Here is a 19,827-nt window from a genome sequence, read left to right as displayed (position 1 = left end):
GATGAGAAAGGAGGATATGTGGAACTGATTAACACCGTTGCCAGTCTAGATTTCTGGAAGCAAACAGTGCAGCCTTACTTAGCCAGCTGTTCCGTGCCTTCACGTCCGGGCTGGCAAGGAATAGTTGGGAAAGACAGTGCATGTGTGCACACATGGAGGAGTTAGGTGGAGAGATGTTATCTGGGATACTCCTTTTCCATTCCCCCAGCTCCTGTTCCTCTACTGTCCATAGTTTTTCTGGCAAATGAAGAGCAGAAAACAAAAGACTTACCTTTTAAGTTATGCCACCTATGAATAAACCAAGGGAGCATTGCATTTCAGCCTGGAATGGGATTGTACTATTAGCCCAAATAAAAATGCCAGGAGGCTGTAGGCACCGTGGATTAAAAAGAAAGAGACCATCATTAGTGGTAAATCTCTTATTTTTGTGGCATATAATTGTCAGAAGCTGCACTAGGGAACTTCAAAAAGCCAGGGAGCTGTTACTCCCCACCTTGGTGACCTACTTATTTTATTGTGCCCTGAAGCATACCAAGGTTGATTGGTAACGGAGGAGCGACAGCTGATGGGGAAGACAACTCCAGGAATGTTTTAAATCCATCAGGGGGACAACTTTGTTTTGGACTTCAACTGGTGCAGGATTTGAATGATAAAGTGCCATCCTGGTTGGTCTGGGAAAAGGGAGACACACATGATCTCTCTCGTAAAAATATGAGTAAAATCACTTAATTCAGTGACAAAGCCTTTTTGTAACCAAATATATAAGAAAGATTGCTGGCATCAATTCTTTGGACCTGAGGATCCTGGAGTGAGGGTCATATAAAATCAGGCCCCTTTGGTAAATGTCGTTTCCTCCATTAAAAGCCCTAAAATTTGGTGGAGGTCCAGTATGGAATTTGTACCCCTTTATTTAACAAGACCACTTAGGCTCAGGCCATGTTGTTGATAAATATTCTCTTTAAATGATTTTTATTAGAAACTTAACTGCCAGATACTTAAACTTAAGACAAAGTAGCCACCAGAATACTGTTCACATCTTGAGTGTGAAAATGCTGTATGATCCATCTGGGTTACCTGGTAAAAAATGTCAAGAAGTTTAAATGAAAACTTGTTTGCTGAACCCTGAACCTTAATGCATAGATATCCTGCTAAACCTTTAAAACAGCAACAGAACACAGCGGATCCAAAGTGTTAAATAAGAAAAAAACACAGCAGATCCAAAGTGTTAAATAAGAAAAAAACAAAAGCAAAAAAAAACCACAACAAACTTCTGATGAATCTGTTCAAATCAAAATTGAATCTCTATATAGTTCTCTAAAGAAATATTTTTGAAAATGAACCTAACCCCAGGGGGTATTTTATTCACATCAAGTCCCTTAGCAGTAGTGTTTCTGAGTTTCCCTGGTGGTAAGAAGTTTTCTTACTTTAGTATTTTGTCTCCTCTGTTCTAAAATTCCACTCTGTACCAGGAAGAATGTAGCAGTCAGCTCATATAACACCTAAATTCTTTATAAACATCCTCTCAGAGCAAGGCTGATTTCATGTGCATTTTATAAGTGTATGTGTGTGCTTTGAATATGTTTGTAAATGCATGCAGATAAATTGAAAGAGCAAAGTTCATTCCCAAAATTAAAAGAAAAAAAATTATGGCACTATTTTCAGCGTGAAGCTTCCTGTTCAGTCATCATGTTATGTGCTGACCTTCCTCCACAGACATGGCAATTTTGCGGCAAGGCCAAGACTGAATTGGACCCATTATGCAGATGATGCAGGATATGCATAATTACAAACACAAAAATTTTTTCATTTCCAGAGCATTTGTTCCACAGCCCAAGAAAAACACTAATATTCCCTTGTGCTTCAAATGTCTTCCCCAAAAGCTTGGGCTAAGGCCTTCCCATTGTGTCTGGGGAAGCTAATTATCTGGGGCCAGAGAAAGAGCCACTTGTTTGGGGGGAAGACCAGAGATGATGTCAGCCACTTAAGAGGGAGGCAGGGGTGACAGCTGAGAGACTTAATCCTGAAGAAGACTAGCCCAGTGGTTAATTTCTATTATACTTTTTATTCTAGCTACTGAGGGTGAATTGGTGGGTGGGGGTGGAATAAGATCCCAACCATTTGGTGACTGTGTAGCCAAGGCCCATTGCTTTTGGTATGCATATGTATTTCCCTCTTCAACAGAGGAGGTTTTATTTTCTTTTAATACCTTAAATGTTCTCTGCTTTTAAGAATAATTAATGACCTTTCCGGAATCCATCTCAGACAGTGATATACTAAGGAATGGATTCTAACAAAGCCCTTCTTCCTTGGGGCCTGATGCCCTCTGCCCCTGCCCACTGGACACCACTCTGCTATAATCACTACCTCTTCTGCTGTTCCTGACAAGCTCATTACTGCTCTTGCTGTTCCCTTGGCCCCCAGAACTCTTCTATGTTTTCAACTCAGAGCTCTGCTCAAGCATCATTTCCTCCTGCTCCCACCCCCCCCAACTTTTCCTGCATTAAATGTCTTTACAGCCCATGTTTTTACCTGAAATTAGGTTATAAGTTTGTTTATTGTCTCTTCCTCACTAGGGGAAAGAGACTATCTCATTTACTCTCAATAGTATAATATGGAGCATGGAACTCAGTAGGTACTCACTTAGTATCTGTTGGATTAATGAATGAAAGATGTATATGAAACATACTGCAGAATGACTGACTCCCATTTATGGAGTGAATGAGCTATTAGGTGGAAGTTGAGGCATGGCTTCCTCTGTGAAGTATGTATATTTTTTAACAAACTAGGCAAAGAAAATAGCCCAACCTCTTCCCTATCATGTCACCAGCTGACTATCATCAGTTTTGATTTCCCATCATTATACACAGAGTGCACACACGCAGATTCATATACCTGGCACACAGATACACATGCAAATATACATATACACACATAGTGTATGTGTGTAACATATGCACTTACATATACATGCATATATAATATAGGCATAACATATGTACATATGATACATATATTTATACAAACACACACGTATTTTTCCCCCTGGGAGCTACCTTAAAAAGTGCAATTAAACCTGTCCATTATATTTTTGTCATATTTGAAACTACTACCATCATCCCATGTGGGCAGGGGAGAGGATCTCTTGAAAATTACTTCCAGTTATGTAAAATGGGCCTTAAAATATTTTATTAAAGCTACAATATTCTCCTCATCCAAAGAATGTGCTAACTCACCCAGGGGGTCCTTGTGGCCTATCTCACCCTCAGCGTGGGACATAAAACACAATAAACTGCCCAAGCATGCATTAATTAACTAGTTTATTCATGCAAAAAATATTTAGGTGTTGGGAATGCAATTATGAGAAAGTTGGCCATAGCCCCTGCTCTCCCCACGCTGAGGTTACCTAATGGTTGGGCAGTCTGTTACTAGTAAAGCCTTCTGGGGTAAGCAAGGGCCCTCTGAACCAGTCCTGGGACCAGCTGTTTGTATTGCCAACTATGAACTAGCAGGGGAGCCACAAATGAAGAATGGAATTAGATCTATTTTGTATTCATGGATGGGCATGTTTATAGCATTGGAAAAATCACACAGCCCTAGTGAGTAGATACCAAAGTATAAAATAAAGGATATGATATCAAAATATACATAAGTATTTAAATTTTAATCTATTTAGGATCCCAAAGGATAAAAACAAAAATTTTGTCTTTGCTGTATTAATTGTTTTAACTGACAACTTATCAGTTTATTGTTTATTCAACCAATGGTGTTTTGAATTCCCACTCTGTGGCAGTCACTGTTCAGGGCACTGGGGATACAGTGGAATATTCCTGCCCCATGGAACATACTTTGTGCTGGAGAAGATGTACCAGAAACACAATAAAGGTGTAGATACAGTGTCAGTGTGTGAGACAGTGGTTAGCAGGAAGGAGAGACACATGACGGAAAGAAAGAATAGAGTAGGGAGGATGTGAAATTTTACATAAGATCAGGGGGTGACTCTGAGCAGCAACTTTTGGGTAAAGACATGTGGGAGGCAAGGAGTGAGCCTTGCAGAAATTGGGGAAGGAGCTGTCCAGGTGAAAGTAACCACACATGACAAGCCTCTGATGGGTGTCTGTCTGTGTTGGTGGTATGTGACTGGAGTGGAGGGACATGGGGAGAAGGGAAGGGGATGAGGCGGACAGATCATGAGGAATCAGACCATGTATGTGCTTGGAGGGCATGGGGAGGACCTTGACTTTTGCTGTGGGTAAGATGGGAAGCCATCAGAGGGTTTTGAGCAGAGGTGTGGTAAGGTCTGACTTCGATTTGAACAGGTAATTCTATTAAAGCTATGTGGCTGCTCTGTTGAGAAGACCAAGAAGAGGAAGACACTTGGGGAAGTGGGGTGACCAAGTGGGAGGCCCCTGTAACTATCCAGAAAGGGATGGTTGTTCCCTGAAAGAGACATGTGGGAAAACAACTTCCAAAGGCCAAAGGAGCCCTAAGGCCATAGACAAAGGCTGATAGGTCCAGTTTGACAACAAACGGTTTATTAAAGGGACTTAGGGACAGAGGCAGGTCTTGGGCAGCTACAAGCTGAGTAGATCTCTGTGACCCCACCTCCCATAAGACCTTCTTTCATAGCCCTACAGGCTGGGGAGTCATGCTGGTGGACCACCCCGGAGGGACTGTTGGGGAGTAGTTGTGTGTCACAGTCCTATCTCCTGAGCTGATTGAGGACTTCATGCCCCAAGGGTGCACTTAAGTGAGGTTAGATGAGCAAGAATGTTGGGAGAAGGGGGCTGCACTCAGGAAGGCTTCAGGTCATCACCCTCGAGTCTGGGTCACACAGCAGTGTGTTCGGCCAGTGGTAGCTTGGAGATGGTGGGAAGTGATTGGATTTCAGATGTATTTTGAAGGGAGGACTAGCAGAAGCTGTGGTGGACGAGTTGTGAGACGAATCAAGGGTGGCTCAAGATTTCATTCTGAGCACCTAGGAGGATGAAGGAGCCCATGTGGAGAGGGTAACAGGAACTTGGTTTCCAATAGGTAAGGTTAGAGACCTAAGTGGAGATTTCAAGTAGATTTGGACATAAGTTTGTATCTGGGTGTAATAACTACCACTTGACCTTTCAGCGCTTCCTTTGTGCCAAGCACTTTTCCAAGTGCTTCTTCAATATTAACCTAATCCCCCTGTGAAGTGGGTACAACTTTAAGCTCCGTTTGCACAGGTGAAAACCCAGCAGAACAGGTGGATTAAGTAACTTGCCTCCGGCTGCAGGGCTGGATACCGAACAAGACAGGCAGTCTGGATCCAGGGGCCTTGTACCTAATCTTGTAGGAAAGGAGGAGACAGTTTCTATCCTTTTTTCACCTTATTCCTTGCTGGACGGCTGTGGCTGTGAAGAGCCCTGCTGACAGCACTGTCTGGCCCAGGTATCAAAGGCCTGGCGCCTGGGAGAAAAATCAGCCCCAGGCTCCACACTTCAACATTTCAACTAATCTTGTGGCCTGAGGACACTCGCTTCAGAGCCCAAGTAAAGTGATTCATCCAAGATTTCTAAGTTGATAGATGAATAGTATTAGAGCAAATGAGAACAGTGTGTGAGGTGTAGGGATTTTGCCTCTCCCAGCTGTGTTATTCCTAGCTTCTCTTTCAGGGGAAGTACTGCAAGTTTTATCCAACAAATGTAAAACGCCAGTGTGAAAATACAAATAATTAAAACAGCTTTCTTTCACAGCATTAGAGTCTTTTGATATGTGGTTTTAATAAGCTTTATTATTGAATAAATATAAAGGAACATATTTAAAATGTATATTAAATTATAAAGAACAGCAGTACAACCCCATCACCCAACTTAATAAATAGAATATTGTCATCACCCACAAGCCCTCAGGTTTTCCTACTGATCATATCTTCTTTCTTCCAGACATCCCATCCCTCCCTCCTATATCACCACCTTCCTGGGGTTTGTGATATTAACTACATTATTTTTCTTAACAGTTCTCCTGCCTACACATGCATCAAGAATGATATAATTTAATTTCACTTCTTTTTGAACCTTGTGTAAATGGAATAATACTGTATGTATTATTTCATAGCTTGCTCCTTCAACACATTATTTGTGACATTTTCCCATATCATTACCTGCAGCAATAGTTCCTTTGGTTTTTATTGCTGTGTATTCCATTATGCTGATATACCACAATTCACTTATCCATTGTATTACAGTTTGTTATTTGCCTTGTTTCTAGTTTTTTGCACTTAAGAATGTCCTTCTATGAGCATCCTTTTTGTTTTTGTTTTTCTGTGAGCATTCTTTTTTTTTTCTAATGTTTATTTTTTCAGGGAGAGAGAGAGAGAGAGAGAGAGAGAGAGCAGGGGAAGGGCAGTGAGAGAGGGAGACACAGAATCCAAAGCCAATTCCAAACTCTGAGCTGAACTCACGAACCTTGAGGTCATGACCTGAGCCAAAGTTGAAAGCTCAACCAACTAAGCCACCCAGGCGCCCCTCTGTGAGCATTCTAAACATACAACCTGTGAACATGTGTAAGCGTTTCTCTTGAATTAAAAAGTCAGAGGAGAATTGCTGTGCTGTAGGCTGAGTTTATCCTCAACTTTCTCACTTAGCACCAAGGCGTTTTCTAAGGTGGTTCCAGTTTACTCTTATCAGCCATATATAAGATACTGTGTTTGCACTTCCTTGTCTGCACTTGGGATTGTCGTATTTCTCTATTTTAGTCAGGGAGATAGGGAAGGGGGAAGAGTAATGGACTCTCATGTGGTTTTAATTTGCATTTTCTAGATTATTAATGAGACTGAACTTTATTTTTTGCCATCTGAATTTTTTTTTTCTTTCATAAAAGTCCAGGTATATTCTTGTTGAGGTCTCTCCCCTTTTGTTGCTGATGTCTAGGACTTCCTTGCAGATATGATGCATGGCAGATCTCTCTTACACATGGATGTAGAATAAATTGGATGGTCTTTTCATCTCTTTATGGTGCCTTTTGTAAAAAGTTCTTAATTTTAATGATATGAAATTTGTTTTTCTTTTATGGTTGGTGTTTTCTGTGTCTTGGTAGAGGAAATCTTTCCTTATCCTGAAGTTGTGAGCATATTTGGGTATATTTCTTCTAAAATATTTCTTGTGGAGCCTTTTATACTTTGATATTAAATCCACCTAGAATTGATTTTTCCATTTGGTGTGAAGTAGGAGTCTAATTTCAATTTTTTCTATATAGTATTTTACCATTATTTCTATTATCATTTTATTCATTTTAAATGTATATTATTAACCTTCTATTTTGTTCACATCTAAATAGTGTGATTCTGCTTATTAATACAAGGAAAAAATACGTAAAGTTTTTGATTGAGAATTAACATCTTTACACACTAACTTTTTAAACCCTAGTATAATATCTCTTTCCAGTTATTTAGATCTTCTGTACAATCTGTTAATAAACCTTAAAAGTATCTTCTCTGAGACCTTGTGCATATTTTGTTAAATTTATTACTATATAGATATTTTTTGTTGCTATTATACATTTTTTTTAACATTTATTTTATTTTTGAAAGACAGAACACAAGCAGGGGAGGGGTAGAGAGAGAGGGAGACACAGAATCCAAAGCAGGCTCCAGGCTCCGAGCTGTCAGCACACAGCCTGATGCGGGTCTCAAACCCATGAACTGTGAGATCATGACCTGAGCCGAAGTTGGACTCTTAACCAACTGAGCCACTCAGGTGCCCCTGTTGCTATTATAAATGTTATCTTGTTTTAAGATTAATTTTCTATATATTCTTTGTTACTTTTCAGAAATGCAATCACTTGTATATATATTTAAAAACAAATACTGTGCTAAATTTATTAATTTGATAATTTATTAGGGTTTTTTTGCATTTTATGTACACAAAAATATCATCTGCAAAGAATGAGTTTTGTTGTTTTCACTCTCTTTTACTTCCTGCCTTACTGTGCAGGTTCTGACCACAAATAGGATGTTGAGCAGAAGTGGGAGTAATGGGTGCCCGTCATCTTGATGAGGATCTCCGAGGGAAAGTTCTCCCTTGCATGGTGTTTGCCGTAGGGGTTTGGGGTTAGCTCTATTAGGTTTAGGGAGCTTCTTCTGTTTCTAGTTTGCCAAAAATTACTACCATGAAAAGATACTAAAATTTATTCAGTGCTTTCTCTGTATGCATTATGATGATAATATGTTTTTTATTCCTTTAATGTATTATTATGGTGAATTATATTAACTGATCCAGTAATGTTAACCCACACATTATCAGCAGAGTGATATTACCTCCAATGGGGCTAAAAATAGTTCTTTGGGGGGGGGGAGAAATCTTATTCTTTTTATATGTACAGCATAGCTATATATACAGTACATGATAGACATACAACATATCTTCCGTGTTAAAATTTAAGAGGGAATTGATACATTGGACTTCATCAAAATTAAAACTTTTGCTTTATGAAAGTCCCTGTTAAGAGGATAAAGAGAGAAGCTATAGACTGTGACAAGATATTTGCAAACTACATATCCAACAAAGGACTGGTATCTAGAATATATAAAGAAAACTTAAAACTCAGTAGTGAAAAAACCAAGCAATCTAGGGGCGCCTGGGTGGCGCAGTCGGTTAAGCGTCCGACTTCAGCCAGGTCACGATCTCGCGGTCTGTGAGTTCGAGCCCCGCGTCGGGCTCTGGGCTGATGGCTCGGAGCCTGGAGCCTGTTTCCGATTCTGTGTCTCCTTCTCTCTCTGCCCCTCCCCTGTTCATGCTCTGTCTCTCTCTGTCCCAAAAATGAATAAACGTTGAAAAAAAAAAAAAAATTTAAAACCAAGCAATCTAATTAGAAAATGAGCAACAGACATTAAACATATTTTTCACTGAAGAGGATATATAGCTGGCAGATAACTATCTGAAAAGGCATTCAGTATCGTTACCAATAGTGAAATGCAAATGAAATGAGTTATTGCTATACACGTATCAGATGACTTAAAATAAAAATAGTGGTAATATTAAATGCTAGTGAGTATTCAGAGAAATTAATTGCATGTTTAGTTTAATTAGGAACTGTCAAACTGTTTTCCAAAGTCATAGTTACAGTTTACATTCTCACCAGCAATGCATGAGTGATCTACTGTATGACCCAGCAGTTGTACTCTGGGACATTTATCCTAGAGAAATGGAAACTTAGGTTCATACAAAAACCTCTCCATGAATATTCAAAGCACTGTTATTCATAATAACTAAGAACCAGAAACAGCCCAGATGTTCTTTGACAGGTGTAAACTAACTGTGCTTAGTCCATTCCATGAAACACTACTCAGCAATCAAAAGGAATGAAGTATCAATACATTCAACACTTTGAATGAATCTCAGAGGCATTATGATGAATGATAATGAATGATAAAAGCCCAACATAATGATAATAGCCCATGGGCTATTTATATAGCATTCTTGAAATGACAAAATTATAGAAATGAAAAACAAATTAGTGGTTGCCTGGGGTTAGGAACAGGGCATGACAGGAAGAAATAGAAATGAATATAAAAGGCAACATTCCTTGTGGTGATGGCACTGTTCTGCATCCTGACTGTGGCTGTGTACACACAACCTATTATACACTGATAACATTACATAGAACTAAATACACACATAAGTACATGTAAAACTGGGCACATCTGAGTAAGATCAGTAGATTGTATTAATATCAAGTTCCTGGTCATGTTATTCTACTGGAGAGGAGGGGATTCAAGGGAGAGGATGATTGGGGAAGAAACCTGCTAGTGGGGCAGTAATGAAAAAAAGTTGAGAAATACCATGTTAAATAAACTAAACTCGTATTAACTGGATAAATCCAATTTAGTCATGATGTAATTCTCCTTTTCATTGATCTCTAGATTCTCTTTGATGATAATTTATTTGAGATTCTTATATCTATGTCCATGATTGAGGTTGACCTATAATTCTCATTTTGGAGAATAGAAGTATAAATGCAATGTACTTTGTCAGGTTTTGATGTCAGGAAGTTCTGACCTCATAAAATGACTTGATGGGTGGTCTCTTTTTTTTTCTGAAAAAATTTTTTTCCTTTAAAGTTTGATAGAACTGTTCAGTAAAACTACCTGGTCTTACATTTTCCTTATGGGAAGATTTTAAGAATTCCCTTTATTTGATGATTATTGGACAAGTCAGGTTTTTAACTTTCTTCTTGGATCAGTTTTGAAGTTATACTTTTTTGAAACTTCTGTAGTTCTTTTTTCAAATATGTTGGCATAAAGACATTCATTATTTCCCTCTCATTGCCTTCTAGATATATACAGCATGTATAATTATGTACCCTTTTTCATTCTTAAGGTTATTTGTGCTTTGTTTTTTCTTGATTTTCCTAACAATTTTCCAATTCTATTACATAATCTTCTTAAAGAATCTTTACCTATGTGCTTTTTAATTTCGATAACTTCTGCTTCTATGATTATTATTTCCTTTCTAGTATTCTCTGATTTATTTTGCAGCCCTTTCTGTAACTTGATAAGTTAGAAGCTCATTGTATTAAATTTCAGTTCTTCTTTTCTAATATAAGCAATGCACCTGTCCCTGATAATACTGCTTACCTGCATTCTTTCTTTTTTAAATTTTTTAATGTTTATTTAGTTTTGAAAGAGAGAGAGAGACAGAATGTGAGTGGGGGAGGGGCTGAGAGAGAGGGAGACACAGAATCAGAAGCAGGCTTCAGGCTCTGAGCTGTCAGCACAGAGCCAGACACGGGGCTCAAACTCACAAACGGTGAGATCATAACCTAAGCCAAAGTCAGACACTTAACCAAATGAGCCACCTAGGCACCCCTGCTTACCTGTATTCTTAAAGTTTTTACATATACTATTTTCATTTTTGTTTGGTTCTGGATATTTTCTAATATTCATTAATATTTCTTCTTTGACCAACAATTCATTTAAAAGTACGTTTCTTAGTTTCTAAATTTTTCAAATTGTCTTCTATCTAGTTTTGGTAAGTAGATGCTAGTTATATCTAGATAACTGGTTTGGATAACTAGAGACATCATTGTATTGTGATCAGTGTTCATGGTCTATTTGATACCAGTTTTTTGGTATTTGTTAAAACCTGCTTTGTGTCCTAGCATCTGGTCACTTGCCATAAGAGTTTTAGGTGTGGATTATGAAGAATATGCATTCTTCACCTGTTGGTCTATGTATGACCATTAGATCAGCTTGTTCATTTTGTTGTTTATATCTTCTGTTTCCTTGGTAATTCTTCTCCCTCTTTGATCTATCACTTACTGAGAGAGGTGTAATTAAAAATCTCCCATTATGATGATGGACATTTCTTGCTTTCTGCACTTCTGTCAGTTTTTGTATTAATAATTTTGAGGCTAAGTTATTAAATATATACCAACTTAGAATTATTATTATCATATATTTCTGATGAATTAAAACATATAGTAATTTTGTTGTAACCCTTTCTAATAATGCTTTTACTTTAAAGTCTATTTATAGGCAACAATATATCAGGGTTTTTTTTCATTAATATTTTGTCTTATATGGATTTTTTATCCCTTTACTTTTATCATTGTTGAATCTTCGTATTTTTTTAAGTTTATTTATTGTTGAGAGAGAGTGAGCATGAGTGGGGGAGGGGCTGAAAGAGAGAGACAGAGAATCCTAAGTATGCTCCACACTGTCAGCAGAGTCTTATGTGGGGCCTGAACTCATGAACTGCGAGATCATGACTAAGCCAAAATCAAGAGTCGGACACGTAACCAGCTGAGCCAGCCAGGTGCTCCAAATCTTTGTATTTTAGATGTGTCTTTTGTGAACAGCATGTTGGATTTCATTTGATTTTTCAGTTTGATAGTCTTTTTCTTTTAACTGGAAATTTTAGTCCATTTATGTTTATTATCAAGTACTGATATAGTTTATTTCTATAATCATATGTTTATTTTTCTTGTCTTTCCTTCTTTTACATTAATTGTAGTTTGTAGTTTTTGTTTGTCTAAATTGTCTTTATTTTTCCCTTGCTCTCTGAACATCTCCTCACTGAATAAACAGTCCTATTTGGTCATTTTCTGTCAGCTTATTGAAGCATTGGCTTCTCTTGTTGAGAAGATGGTAGTCAGTCTAATCATCATTCCTTTGAAAGTAGTCTTATTTAAGATCTTCTCTTTGTTGTTGGTCTTGTATAGTTTCGATGTCTATTTGCACAGTTATTTTTGGTTACCCTGCTTGAGATACCATGAGATTTCTAATCTGACGAAAAAATCTTTCATAAATTCTGGAAATTCTCAGCCAGTGTTTTTTTTTGTTTGTTTTTTTGTTTTTTTGTTTTTTTTTTTAATATTGTCTCTCATTCTCTCCCTCTTCTCCTTAGGAATTCAGGTTAGATAGTTACCTATGAGCTTTTACCACTCTGTCCAACATGGGGCTCAAACTCACAACCTGAAGTTCAAGAGTTGCACATTCTACCAACTAAGCCAGGTGCCCCTCCCATGTGTTTTAATCTCTCATGTTTTCATCTGTGTCTCTCTATGCTATCTAGATAATTTTGTATTTACAGTAGTAGTTTTCTTCTCCAGAAGCTCATTTAGTTCTTTTTCAATTCTGTGTCTTCTTTTCTAATATTTTCATTTTCTTTCGTATTTTCTTGTTTCCTTAAACATATTAAACATACTTATATTTCCTGCTAAATAATTCTAGTGTCTGAATTCTTTGCAGGTCTGATTCTGGCTTTCCCCCATCCCTGGCCCCCTTGCTGGCTCTGGTTTGTGTTTATGGTAACTTGATTTCTTATGTATTTCATGGTTTATTTATTTTTATTTTTTATTTTATTACCATGTGTAACTAAGGAACATTCTGTCTGGGAAGGCTGGCTTTGAGGTATCTTCCTCCAGAAAGGATTAGTATTTGCTTTTCCCAGGTGCCCGAGGCCACTACCAACCTGGAAATACTTCAGCTACGTTCTCAGACTGGAAGGTTTTCAGACCACACAAGTAGTTTCAGCCGTAAGCCCCTATGTGGGACAGCTTATAGTTATAAATTCTTAGGAGATTTCTTTTCTCTACCTTGCACCCAGGCTTAAGGCAGACAATTTTCCTTGCTGTCCTTAGCTTGGGGGTGGGGCTTATTGCTAATTTACCCTTTAATTGAGCCCTTTAGGAATTCAAGCTTCAGGCATCACATCTTCTGTCAGATTTCCCATCTTGGGTTAGCCCTAGGTTGTTTTCCTTCTTTGCCTTCTTCACAAGACCTTTAAAAAACTCAAACTCAGAAGTCTCCTTGGTTTGCTCAAAAGCCTCGGGGTCTGAAAATCAGGATGAGTGCTCTGTTTACCATTCTGGATTCCAGCTTGAACTTGGCCTCTGATAATTCTTTCTTGCTCACCCTCTAATATATTTTAAATAATGTTATTACGTTTTATTTAATTTTTTTCCACAGTAAGGTGTCTAATCCATTATATTGTAGGAAATGGCAGTCCTATAATAAGCCTTTACAAGTTCAGTTTTGCTTTGGGCTGTTTGATTGTTTATTTTGTTCTTCTTTATCAGTTTGATTTTTTTCTATGTTTGTGTAGGAGTTTTATAGGTACAAGTTTAGTTTTAACAGTCTGTACTTAGCATAGACTGTTATGAGTGCTTCTCATAGACTGTTATGAGTGTTTCTGGTACTTCTGTTGATAAAACCAACAAATATTGAGTACCTATTCACACCAGACAGTATTCTAGGAATGGGGATGCAGAAGTGAGTAAAATGGACCAAAATCCCTGCCGCCCCAACCCCATCCCCAAGAAGCTTGGATTCTAGTGGGGAAGACCCTGCATTATGTAGTACATTAGATGGTGATAATACTAAGGAGAAATGAAGGAGAGAAGGGACTTTGCATTTTTGGAGAGAATAGCTCAGGAATACCTTACTGGGAGGGTAATATTTTTAAAGAATAGGGGGTGTGAGCCATGAGCACTCCAGACAGAGAAAAGACCTTCATGTCTTATAAATGTCTAAGAGAATATGGAATGAAAATTCTCCGTGGTTTCATATTTGTTCTATGTCACATATATTGCTATTTATTATTTTTTTCCCTCCTAAATCTCAATTTTCTCTTTACCCAAATTTCTCTGAACCCAACTCTCAGTAATTTTGATTCCCTAGCTAGGAGAACTGACTGTTTTTAAAAATTTTATTGTAGTTTATTAATTTTGAGAGAAAGAGCACATGCATGTGTGCAGGGCAAGGGCAGAGGGAGAGAGAGAGAAAGAGGGAGAGAGAATCCCAACAGGCTTTGAGCTGCCAGCGCAGAACTCCACGCATGGTCTGAACCCACAAACCATGAGGTCATGGCCTGAGCAGAGAGCAAGAGTTAGACGCTCAACCAACTGAGCCACCCAGACACCCGTAGGAGAACTGACCCTTCTTGAACCAGCTCTTTAACCTCTTTTGAGGTGGTTTCCCCTTGTGTCAGATGAGACCAGTGCCTGTCTCTCAGGATTGATAGTGAAGTGAAGTAACATTTGTATAAGTGTCTGACATTTCATGAGTACTCAAGAAATGCTAGTTCTTTTTCTTTTGTTTTTCCTTCCCTGTCCACACTGCTTTCAGCACTTGTTTTTAGTACTTATCAATTAATTTGCAGTAAGATTCTCATGCAATTCCATGGAGAAACCGTGTGGTAGGCAATTAACTGAAGACAAATAAACGTTAGAAAACTTCATTTTAAAAAAAGAAACTTTCCAAAGTGGTTTTGAAAGGCTGAGTTTGCTGCTCAGCGTTCAGGAGATAAAGTCAAGCCCTGTGCATTCCTCCCTTGAAGTTTGTTCATTGTATTGCAGATCAGCAGCCCCAGGAAATCTCAATTTGTATATGTAACTGTCTGCAGAATCTCCAGTTACAGTGAGACTCCAGAGGCATATCACCTTCCTATGCGAGTACATATATATTCACCTATCTTCTCTTAGCCATTAACCTAACCTAGCTGTAATTTTGCAGTATATTTTGGGAAGTTGGCATACCACTAAAAATGGATTCATGAAGTTTTCGTTTGAATGAAACAAATCTAAGTTTAGAAATAAAAGTAGAGCCGAAAATCACTACTTTTCTTTAGTGAGATTTTCTTTGATTTGAGAGTCATGAGAGCTCTTATTTGTGGTACTGGTTTTGATACGGACTTACAATGTGGGGGCTCAGTCAGTTATTTTGCCCTGTCATAAGTGATATTTCCATCATTTCCTTCCCTTGTATGGCTGTTGAGATTTCGTAGGACCTGAGCACCATCAAGGTAAGACAAGCACTAAAGATCAATGAGCACAACCAATTTATATTGTCTGCTTTTGGTTTTTGGTCTGTCCCCAGCCATACCATTGACCATGCCCTGCTGGACGTGCCCTTCCTTCGACTCCTTAAGGAGATGCCCTCTGACCTCTGAGAGCAGCTGGACCACACATTCTGAAGACACCAGTAGTCCTAGTTTTGATCCCTCATACACCGACCTGCAGCTTATCAATGCGGAGGAACAGATGAGTAGCAGGGCTTCTCAGGCTGACTCGACTGGTAAGATGGAGCCCACAGGGCTTTGAAGATCACTTTTGGTGACCTGTTGCCACTCCTAAAATCTCTGCAGCTTTGTTTGCAGAATGAATTCAGATGTAGTAGTCCTACAGTCAAAAAGTTAGGATAGAGTGGTTCAAAATTGCATTGGGAAAAAACACGTACACAGATTGGCTGATTAGTTGGCAGGATGTTAATATTGGGAAACCATTTGACAATATATCTTAATGTGTTATTTTCTACTATTCGGTACAAGTTCTGTTCCTTGTCAATTTATTTTCTCCTTGGATGACTGAACTATACATAGTATGCACAAGGCTGAATCTTTCACCCAGCCACCCATGCATCTTTTGTTTTCAGCAAGAGGGAGGTAGATTTGAGCAGAGAAAAAGCAAATGTTATGTCAAGTGGAATGAGTCAGGACTCAGCCATTGTGTCCAGACCACAAATCATTTTGCAGTTATATTTTTTCTTTTGTGCTTGAATTGAGCTATATACATCAGTCTGTAACATCCTGTGCTCTCATTTATTAAATTTCTAAGAGGTGTAGGAAGGATGCTGCCTGGCTTAGCAGGTGCAATAAGGGCCTATTAATAAGCACTGTATCTGGGTTAGGTTTAGAATGGCATTGGATAGATGTAGTGCATTCTTGGTGTTTTGTTTATTTGGCCCAAGGGATTATTTTCCTTTGAAAGTAATAAAGTTACTAATAATTTCTCTGTGGATAAATTTGCCAGGTGTATCCAATAATTTTGTTTTTCTCAAAAACATTGTTTAGGAATTTGTCTCTGGATCATTTTTCAAATTTGGGTAACATTCGTCCTTATGCTATATGTTATTGGAGGATTCTACACATGGAGAGAGAGATTTCTTGCAGACTAAAGGGTTCAGACAGGATTTGGTTTGGTATTTGATAGTATTGCAAAGAATCCTAGTTTATCATAGTCTGTCTTCACGAGCCCCAGTTCTTTATAGCATTTTGTTTTTACACCCTCTCCATTCTGTTTAATCTCTATGGCTGAGGATCACGGTCAGTGGCTGAACTGTGACAAGCCCATCTCCACTGTGGGGAAAGTCTCATGTTGGGAAGGCACCATCAGAAGCCAAGGCAATTAGGAAAAGAGGCTGTACTCACCCCTTACTTCGCCTCCTCGCCCTCAACCACCAGCCTTCCCATAGAGGACACATAGAACAAACACATTGGTCAGGAGTACTCAGACTTTGGGGTTAGACTGCTCAGATCCTCATTCTTCCATGTACCAGCTGTGTGACTTTGGGCAAGATCCTTAATGTCTTTTTGATTCAGTTCCCTCACCTGGAAAATGGAGATAATAGTAGTACTTACCTTACCAAGTTGTTAATAGCTCCAAGTGAGACAGTTTATATACAGCAACTTATATGATGCTGGCCACAGAATAAGTGATCAGCAAGGATCTGGTTGTTTTCCCCTCTCTCGCCCCAGGGTTCTTACTGTTTCAGAGAGGTAGAAGAGGGCCCGTCACAGTGTGAAAGTCAGGACCTCTAGGCTCAGGTTGGTTTTTTTCAGTGGCCTCTCTGCTTAGATGAAAATTGCTTTAATTCCTACAGGTTCTAGTGATGAAAATCAGAGTTCTAGTCAGAACTGGACATTATTAATCTGTCTCCAAAGCGTATAATTGTTTTCAGTATCTCCCTTTTCTGAAGCCATGCTAACAGTATTACAGTTCCCACTGAGAAAACATCTTCTCTCATTGTTTTGATCAGGGTCCTGGCAGGTGGCAGATGGTATCCTCAAAAAGGTTTTATTTGAAGAGGGTTTAATGAAACGACTCTTACAGAGGCAGCAAGAGCTAGAATCATGGGAAGAGGGGCTGGCCAACAGGTGCTGTGGCTGTATGAAGGACAGAGCCACTGCCAGAGATTTGGTGAAGTGGGGAGTAGGGGGGAATAAATGCCCAGATCTTGTGCTCATGCTTCCCACTGGCAGATCCCAGCTGGAAGTCAAAGGGCACAGGGCCCTGGTGAGGCAACCCACAGAGATCAGCCACCAGGGCATAGAGCTGTGGAGAAGGGTGGGAGAATGGATTTGGGGTGATGGTGCGGGTGAAGCATGTGGAGAATAGCCAACACACTTTCATCTCCACCAGGAATTCAGTGGCCTGGAGTCCAGGGTCACTCTGGAGAAGCGAAGGCAAAACTAGGGCTGTAGAATGATGAGCGATGCTCCTACATCTCTCCTTCAGCACGAGATAGTTTCTGTAGTTACAGGAGGCTAGAGGTGTGGCCTTTTGGCAACCATCCTTTTTTACAGAAGCAATCATAATCATAGCCAGCACACAGCTTGTGCTGTGTGCCAGTACATGATGTGTATCATCTCTGGCCTTTACAACAGTCCTGCGAGGGAGGAATCTTTCTCCCCATTTCCTGGTTGACCCTGAGTCTGGGAGGTTAAGATGCTTGTCTGAGACAGTACTACTAAGAAATGGATGTGCCTGGATTTCAACCAAAGTTCCAAAGCCTTTCCCCATGGTTCTCAAACCTAGTGGTGCCCCAGAGTCATCATGTTTATCATTTTGCTAAGTTACCCTCCAGACCTTCTATACAGATAGGGTAGAGGATGCATATGAATATATGACATATTTTACCGTGGGTTTATGTTTAACGTAAATAGAATCAAAAGGTTTTTAAATAAGGTGTATAGTAGGTGGAGTCTGAGGAAACAGTTCATGTTCCCTTAACAGATATGAGTGCTGATAGATAACTGCTATGTGCCCACAGTATGGTGTTATGTAAACACGTTTCTGGACACTCCACTTTGAAAAGAAATCTCCTCATTCTTTAGTAATCAGCCAAGGGTCCAGGTTGGCCCAGAGGAATGCCTCCATCTGTGTAGGGTAGAGCCACCTCCCTTCCCTCTTCACCCACCTATTCTTCTAGGCCCAAAAGTGGCAAGCAGTGTCCCTTTGGGCCCTGGAAAAATGAAAGGCAGGGTGGTGAGCGGCCTAGGCTGTGTGGACCACCTCTGGATACAGCCCCAGATATAAGACCTGCATGAGCCTCTTTCTGAACATCCTGACTTGTGTAGTCATGTTAGAGTTCTGGCTTTGAAAAGCCTTTAACTCTTCCTGGATAAGTAAATACAAGGTTTAGGAGAGTGACCAAATATTTCTAACCCTGTGACATTTATCTTTCTACTTCAGTTGTAGAGAAGTTATAAATGCTTTCATTTGAGCTATTGAGAGCTTCCAAGAGATCTGTGCTGATTATTATTCTGTACTGACTACCTGCCCACCGCCTGGCACCAGGGCTGTGTCAGTGGCCAACTCTTGGAAGGCTCTACTTGGAGGCTGGATCGTTCAGTCAGGATAAACGAAATCATCGTGAGGCCATGGAGCAGATCCTCATCTGTCCGTATTTCTGGGCACAGCCCTCTCCCCGGAGCTGTCGTTCCTCATCTGGGAAGTGGGGCAGAGGGTCCGTGTCCAGGCTGGGCAACAGGGTGTGTGTGAAGGTGCTTCGTACGGTGCAAAGTGCAGTAGGAATTCACAAAATAAAATCCTGATTCCATAGCTCTGTGCCTCATTTCCCTCTGATATGGGAAATAAGGATAATTTCTGCCTACTCCTTTACTGCCCTAAAGAGGACGGTAAACTGTGTACGTGGTGGGATGAGACCTGAGGAGGGTTTTGCAGTCCTCCGAAGTGAGCCATGGGTGCATGCAGACAGGTGCTGTGGGAAGTTCAGTGTGGTTAGTTTCTGTACCGAGGCCTTGAGGGTCCTTGGGAGGAACTGCCTTGGGGAGACTTGAGGTATTTATCTGCCTCCCCTGCCCCATGCCTTTTAGCACTGCAGAGGGAGGTAGAGGGTGAAGAATTGCAGCCTCCATCAGGAGACCCCTCAGCCTAGCTGGCCCGGGCTTTCCCTGGCAGCATGCTGTGTGAGTGTGAAACTCTGTGATTCATCTTATGTGTGCAGGGGGTTATGGGGGCCCGGGTCCAGCCTGTGTCCCTTGGCCCCACTGCTCCATGCTGGGCTGCAGCAAGCCGCAGACTCCTCCCTGTCTTCTGTGGCAGGACTTCTGCAGGGATCCGGCAGCCCTGCAGGGCAATCCTGATTCCCGGCACAATTGTGGAGGGAGAGACTCTGTGATCAGCCTACATTTTCTTCTCATTTTCTCACCAAGGGGGTAATTAGGAGGAGGAAGGCAAACAAATCCCCTCACCTTGGTTACATCACAGGGTATGCTGATATTTGTTCGGGGATGCAGCTCTCCAGAGCAAATGACGGGAGAGCTGAGAACAGGCAAG

At 40.0% G+C, this 19,827-nt stretch overlaps 1 protein-coding gene across 7 annotated transcripts in view; it reads left to right on the top strand.

Moving 5' to 3' along the window:
- The window catches only part of STON2 (stonin 2), a 155,605-nt gene that overhangs the window by 44,947 nt on the left and 90,831 nt on the right, over positions 1 to 19,827 (top strand). For all 7 annotated transcript variants that reach the window (XR_003969635.1, XM_030319721.2, XM_030319716.2 and 4 more), the window contains one exon: positions 15,347 to 15,544. Coding sequence is in view for 6 of the 7 variants with exons in the window: in XM_030319721.2 (XP_030175581.1) it covers positions 15,347 to 15,544 (198 nt within the window). In the remaining variant the exon portion in view is untranslated. The remainder of the gene's footprint in view (positions 1 to 15,346; positions 15,545 to 19,827) is intronic.

The sequence above is a fragment of the Lynx canadensis genome, chromosome B3 (genome assembly GCF_007474595.2).
Source record: "Lynx canadensis isolate LIC74 chromosome B3, mLynCan4.pri.v2, whole genome shotgun sequence".
Taxonomy (NCBI): Eukaryota; Metazoa; Chordata; class Mammalia; order Carnivora; family Felidae; genus Lynx; species Lynx canadensis.
The sequence above is the reverse complement of the archived record's forward strand: the minus strand, read 5'-3'. Positions and strand labels throughout refer to the sequence as shown.